Source organism: Sinohyriopsis cumingii, chromosome 19 (genome assembly GCF_028554795.1).
Source record: "Sinohyriopsis cumingii isolate HCF-2022 chromosome 19, ASM2855479v2, whole genome shotgun sequence".
In the NCBI taxonomy this organism is placed as follows: domain Eukaryota; kingdom Metazoa; phylum Mollusca; class Bivalvia; order Unionida; family Unionidae; genus Sinohyriopsis; species Sinohyriopsis cumingii.
In genome coordinates, this window is record NC_142979.1 from 55,622,727 (window position 1) to 55,630,359 (window position 7,633).

At 34.8% G+C, this 7,633-nt stretch overlaps 1 protein-coding gene across 1 annotated transcript in view; it reads right to left on the reverse strand.

Annotated features, from left to right (window-relative positions):
- The window catches only part of LOC149775738 (LIM/homeobox protein Lhx1-like), a 70,603-nt gene that overhangs the window by 34,928 nt on the left and 28,042 nt on the right, over positions 1-7,633 (reverse strand). Inside the window, exon 3 of the mRNA XM_089943220.1 lies at positions 6,737-7,266. Coding sequence (XP_089799346.1) covers positions 6,737-7,266 — 530 coding nt within the window. The remainder of the gene's footprint in view (positions 1-6,736; positions 7,267-7,633) is intronic.

Below are 7,633 nucleotides of genomic sequence, written 5' to 3' on the forward strand. Positions count from 1 at the left end.
CAGCATGAAGCCGTTCGGACAAAACTAAAATCAACATAAAACAAAACACGCAGGTGCAACTAAATCCTAACGGTCAAACATGAATGATATTCGTGTTTTGTAAAATTATATCAGGAGAGCGAGATTAGAATTTAATATAAGGACAAATTCTGTATTCTGTATCCATAGCAATATTTTGTTTTAGAATTTAATATAAGGACAAATTCTGTATTCTGTATTCATAGCAATATTTTGTTTTAGAATTTAATATAAGGACAAATTCTGTATCCATAGCAATATTTTGTTTTATATGTTTGCCAATTAATAATCTTTTCGAAATGGTTTAAATGCTTAAAAAAACACGTAACATGTCCATGTTCGACCTAAAACAAAATAACTATGAAATTAATGATAATTTTGAAGTGTAATTAAAACAAAATAACTATGAAATTAATGATAATTTTGAAGTGTAATAAAAGTAATTTTAGTCACACAAGGTCATTCTAACTTTAAGGAACATTAATATTTTAGTACTGGAATGAATTTACATTTGTAAATAGCTGTCATTTAATTGTCCGGTATAAATCTAGCATTGTTTAAGATAGTAAGCGTCTTATTTTCTCACAGAAACAAATGCTTCATTGCTCTAATAAATTGTTCAGACAGTTAAGGACAACACCAATTGTTGGAAACAATAATTATATTGCACACCGGCCAATGATAGTCAAATATAACAAAAACTGATTTAATGTTTTATGACGGTAACACTTTAGTTATCGTCAAGGTAGAACAGAGGTGTCCAAAGTCCGGCGCGCGAGCCAATCACGGCCCGCGGTAAGATTTCATACGGCCCGCAGCTTCGGTCATATAATGTATTATTTATGGCCCAGATATGAATGAAAGGCAGAATTGTGTTTTTAGAGTTGTTCATGTCTGCCTGAGTGGCTTACATTTAGTTACATTGCCATTTGAAAAAAAAAAGATAATTGTGACAATGAAAATTGTTTTATTTATTTATTGTTTATTTGTTTTTGTTTCTTTTATTTATTGTTCTAAAACAGTGTATATTTGCATGTAACTTTTTGGGTTAAAAACATCAGAAGGAACTATTGGCCCCCGGGCATCTTCACTTTATCAAATATGGCCCTCTTTGCGAAAGGTTTGGACACCCCTGAGGTAGAACATTCATTGATCTCGCCTCCTATGTAAATCATCACCCCAACTTCAGCGCGCGCGCGCGCGCGTGTGTGTGTGATATAATAGGCACCTCAATATAATAGAGCACTGTGTGCTTCTCGTTAAGATTTCTGGTTCCGATGGACTTCGTCTCGTTGCTCTATATACATTAAATTTCACGGGGGGGGGGGGGGGGGGGGCTCTAGTTTTAAAACCCCTTTTTGTTAAAAACATTCTTATTGTTTTCTGTATATTTACTTCTCGATGATGGGAGTCAGAGTGGGTGAAGGTGATCAACCCCATTAACGTCTGCGCGATCTTATTCAACTGTCATAGTTTACTGTCTGTCGATGCCTAAATGGCATTTCATGCTTGGACCCTTGTATTTTTACACAAGTAACTGTTCCAAACCAATTAAACCATTTTGTCCCCTTGTTCAACAGTGTGTACGAAAGTGGAACAGTTCCTCCACCTTATTCAAGAAAATATAGACAATCCGTCATCTCGGAATTCTTCTCAGGAAATGGTCCCAACCTTCTAGAAATATAAGTTGTTTTAGTGACAGGTCTGGGTTAGGACCGAAAGGAAAAGTCAAACTATTCGCTGGCAGATATATGATTAATCTGTGGAACCAGTAGGAGCTATTGGCCAAATAGATGGTACTGTAGTTAATAAATCCAGTAGACATCATTTATCACCATGCAAGCGACTTTGAAACGCTGCATGAATAAAACGACTGTCACAATATCGCGAAACTTTGACAAATTACATTTTTACGAACCTCTGGTATAGTTAATAAAAGACAAATTTTAGATACATTGCTGGTTGGATATATTTCGCGTCAGACCCGGAATCACTTCAATTCCATCAGTCTTTTGAGTGCCCCCATATTTCTTTGAGATTTGAATTCCTATTCACACATACATATTTATATATTTTTGTTTCTTTGATTGTTTCTTTGCTTATTTTTATTTATTTTGTTTGTTTGGTTGGTTTATATTTATTTGTTTATTTACTCTTATTAGCTCGATTCAGTGTATTCTTCAGTCCGTATAATGTAACTGATTCTTGTATGTTTTTATATTATTTCAAATGTGTTTTGAAATATTTGCTGGCTTATTTAATCTATTTTTGGCCTTTCTTTGTTGGTAATTACAGGTATTACCTACAAAGAAATGAACAAAGGTAGATTACATAAGAGCAAACGTTTAAACACACATTTGGAATAAGAGAAAAATTAAGGATCACAACAATCACAAATAAGAAAAAGATATTTCTTTGTGAAGATTTTAGGCAATAAAGACTTGCCTAAAGTAAAGACAAACATTTATGAAAAAAGAAATAAAGACAATTATCCCATGCCAACCTCTTTTCTTAAATAGCATATTTTAAGAAGACCTGCATTGCATTTTAATTTTAATATATATATATATATATATATATATATATATATATATATATATATATATATATATATATATATATATATATATATATATATTGCTATTAAGTTTTATATTGTCTACAAAATTTTTGAATAACTTGCACAATTACATTAAAAATACGATCAACAAGTTTATGCTTATATTTCTCTTCAGATTTCAGTTCAGCACCAATCTGCCAGATGCAAAAGCTGGTTAATACATTGTGCAGTGGGCAAGTAGTGACATAAATTAATCTGGAAATGCCTCGCTTGATGGACACGGTGAAATGACGTGAAGAGTTTGGTTTTACCGACACGGTGAAATAACATGAAGTGGTTTCATGGAAAATTGTCTAATTCTATAGCGTTTTCAATATTTACTTGCCCTTTCTTCAAAGAAAATTTTAACCACTAAAATAGTTTGACTTAAAACGATGGTGCTTATCGACTTGATCTTGACAATTTAGTGTATTCTAACTTGTTGTTACGAGCGTAACAATTTCATTTGTACGTGGAAAAATCTTATTAATTATTCTTCTTTTACATGAAGACTATTTTTGTTATGCTAAATTAAGTATAAACAGTGTTCCACTTGAACATGAAAATTATTTTTCTCCTAAATTACGTATATGTATTGAACTTCGAGTTGTACATTTATATCGGCACCATTTTGTGATTTCAAGTCAACTTCACAACAGGCTATGCCGATCACGAGTGGGGTATTTAATAATTGCCTTACTGAAGAACATGCATCTGTGTAATAAAATACATTGGGCCTATCAAGAGCATGGTTTGACCTGCATATCTGCAAAATTGTGGAGCAAAACTTCCTCTTTCGTACATTTTTTCCCCTTTTTTCTTTTTTCACAAGTGTGTAAGGCTTAGATACCATCATGGCTTCCAGAATTAGCCTGACTAAATTTATTACCACCAAAACCGAATAGAACTGAAATTGAACAAGTTCCGAGTTTAATTATACTTTTTTATTATCAATAATTCCCAAAATTATTTCTCTTGCTGGGCCCTTGAATTTAGAGAAAACATAGTTATCATTTTTCACTAAGGTATTATGGTAAAATTCATAAATTAAATCAATATTTTAACAAATCTTGTTTATTTTATCGGCTTTTATACTAAATTATTTACATCTTCAACTTCAACTTCCATGCTTCAGCTAAGCGTGAAAATTAGGTCATAGTGGCATACTTTTGGTTGAGTGGAACGCCGTTACGCGTCTACAAAGTTACATCTCTCAGGGGAATAACGTAGGGTCCGAGAACTAGCGCCAAACGGAAAGTTAATAAAGAATGAAATTTTGGACAAAGAAATCACCTCTGGTGGAATTGCATTGGAATTACCAAGACGTATTGGCGTATTAAGATGTATGATTACGAGGTTCACAACACCTACGGAACTGACCTACAGGTAAAACTTAAACCAATGAATTTAGAGATTTAGATTCGTATGACCTGCTGAGGGTCGAATGTTATTGTATGATTCCAAGGTTCAAAGTGTCTGATGTAACCTACTAATAACAAGGGAAATTCTGTGGCGGGTCATAGTAAGCCGTATTTATCGGTTCCATACATGTTTTTATATTTTATTTTCTACTTATTTTGTTTCTTATGCTTTACTCTACATGAGACTATCTCACAAAATTCAGATGAAAGAGTTAGGTTGTTTTGATTTTATTTCTTGTCTGCGTGTAAATATAATAATTTATGACGTTACAATATTTTTCAACCAACCGACTAAAACTCAGACGATGTGCAGTGTATCAATGAACACTGGGTCAGTGAATATTGTATCAATGAACACTGGATCAGTGAACATTGTATCAATGAACACTGGATCAGTGAATATTGTATCAATGAACACTGGATCAGTGAACATTGTATCAGTGTACATTGGATCAAAACGCAGGCGTTAAAGTGAACAAGAAATGCTAACTTTGCTTTGGCATAACTTTATTCAAATGTTCTTTCTGAATGGCAAAAATAGATGTAAAAAGGTATTTGGATTTATTTTTCCTTTAAATTGAGCATTATTCAGTTCACACAAAGTCATCAAATAATATTTTTGGGACATATACCTATTCAAGCCAAAACTGTGTTCCCTGTTGTTAATTGTTCCGTGCGTACAGAGAGATGTAACCTGCTCGTAGCGCGGATTGCTTGGAAATCAAAACTCTTTTCATGTCCTTCCAAACGAAGATCTTTCTGCCAGCTGGTGAGTGACTAGTTCAGTCATTAAACTTTCCTTGAATGATAACTGCATACAGGAAAACAAAATAAGTTTTAAAGGGGTCACATTCAATGTGGCCAAATACATCAAGATGTCTGAATCTGTGGCATCCTCGCCGCATCTCATACCGGGTACCCAGAATTCGAGTTCATAGGTCTTCATACAGTAAGGTGATTGTGTGTGATACTATCTCAAAATATAGCATAATGCGTACACCTTCGCTGCACTATCTCACAAGGAGGATAATGACGTCACAGGTGTCAATATTTCCGACAGTTTGCAGTGAATTTTTACTGAAGCCAGTTTGACCTTTAACCAGTCAGATAGTGCGTTACGTTCACGTGTGTTCAAGAATACTAAATTTGATGCACGTTTCTTGTTTTGTTTCAAAGAAAATCATTTAATGAAACTGATTTGTCTGTAAGCAAGTATGTCTCGTTCATACAGATAAGTGGTTAAGACCTTTCGCGATTCTATGAAAATGTCTTGGTCTTCCTTGCATATAATTTTGTCGCATTAGGGAGAAAAAGTTATTACATGTCAAGAAATGAAACTGATGAACTAGAAAGTTGGCTTTTCATAACCATTTCGTCTTTTCGCTTTTATAAGCACGACACTATTTTCTTGGCTGGTAAAAATATTTAACTGTTTCATTTGATCCAAATTTGTCATATGCCTTACACAAATTATAGGATCACGTGTTCGCGCGAGGTAGTTGGGGGTGGGGTTGAACAAGGCATCATAAGGCAATATGAATCGAGTGATGCATGTTTTCAATATAGTTTTTTAAAGAATAAATGAAAACAAAATTTAAAAGATCTCGATGTCTCATCTCCATGCGTTCTGATGGTTTTGGCATGCATGGTGGTTGAGATAAATAAAAATGTAAACATTTCTTGAATTAAATTGAGGCGTTTTGTTTAGGAATAGCTATTTTGTTTTCTCTTCTGACGTTGGAAAATAAAGGAAAAAGTGGATGACGCTGAGTCACGTGAAGGAATTTCAATTAACCATCTCGATGAGGGGAAAGAATTTCTTTGAAAAATTCCTCGAAGCCCATCCCCGCAGTTACTTTCAGGATTTAAAACCATAATCGTCCACTCATCCAAGCGGAACATCATACCAAAAATATACGCCCTCTCTCATTCTATGTAGGTGAAGTGTAGATTACACGGCGAACTAACTAACTGACGGTCGGATGGACACACGGACTGACATACGAGACTGACTGACGTACATGACCCGTCACAATATATCGACAAACATGCGGATTTAATTAAATCGCCACTAAGGAAACCTCTCACAACACCTTAGGCAACACACACAATTTACCGTATATACTCGCTTATCAGTAGGTCCAACTGCAAATAATCGAACTTTGAAAGATGAAGTTTAATACAGTCATTAAATATAAGTAGTTTTAAGTTGTAATGCTATGTAACCAAACTCATATTTATTCTTTGAAAACAAAAGTGAGGAAGTATTATCATCTATAAAACGTAGCTTAAATTTTACCCCAAATCGTCACCAACGCTTGTCTAAAGTAAACGTAAAGTACTTACAGAGCAGAACGTACATAACTGATAAGGCGTACGCCTTTGTCAAACACCTTCCCACCCGCTCCATACGTACGTAATTCATGGACGTCCCCTTAGATGGCAGTGAAGCAAATAGGAAACTGCAAATGATTCATCCATGTTCACAAGCCAAAGGGTTGGTTTCGTATCCAACCATCCACATTCAAGTGATCAATCAACATACATTATTAGCTGATTAAGATTCTCCGCTATCTACGGGTATCCTACGAACTTGAAAACCACGAAGTCCAGGTAGAGGACTTTAAGCATATTGAAGCCGATGGTTAGGGTATATATATACCCCTCTGAACCATGCTTAGATGAAACAGAAACTTACCTGAATGACTCTCATATTAAGTCCTGTTTCCTGTGCCAGTTGTTCTCGGATGTGTCTAGTTGGTTTCGGGGTGGCTGCAAAGGCTGCCTTAAGCGTTTCTAGTTGCTTCGCTTTTATTGTTGTTCTTGGTCCTCGCCGCTTTCCACTTACACTTGAATTGTTGCTTGCGTTTGTATCCTTGTTTTTGTTATTGTTCGTGTCATTGATATCCACGCTGGAATTTTCATTTCCAGTCGCATTTGAATTCACATTGAGTTCCGCACTGGAACACGGACTTAGACAAGAATCAGACATTGGTTCGTCCTTGATCGGACTGGGACTGTTGGCAGATGACGTATTAGAGGTATCTGATTTGTTTAAGATAACGTTATTATTCCTGATGTTTACCTCGTTATTATTGGGAATATTGGTAAGAATAGACTTTGTGTCTTTATTATCGGAATTTTCTACTTCAAGATTGAAATCCTCGGAAACATTGGTTTGGTTGTCCATGGTTACATCAAAATCTGCTTCATCTTCGCCGTCAGATCCTGCAACAAGATAGCATGCTAAAGAAAACTGACAAGTAAAAATATGTGATATGAATTTTTATCAACAAATCATTGTTTGACATCTAAAAGAATTTCTCAGTAATTTATTTGTTTACGAAACGCACAGTACGTTGCCTTTGGGATTGTTTGTAATGATCATGATGTAACTCTAACTTTGAAGACGCTTTACGGTAGCCATATTTGTTCCTCCACAGACAAAATGTATTAAAATGTAATGACATCCGCTTCTAAGTTTCATTTTGCTGACCTCATTTATGGGCGAAAATATTAAATCTATATATTTCTCTCCAAAAAGGGTCCTGTCATATTTAATTTTTTTGCATTGCTTTAAAAAAAAAACAAACAC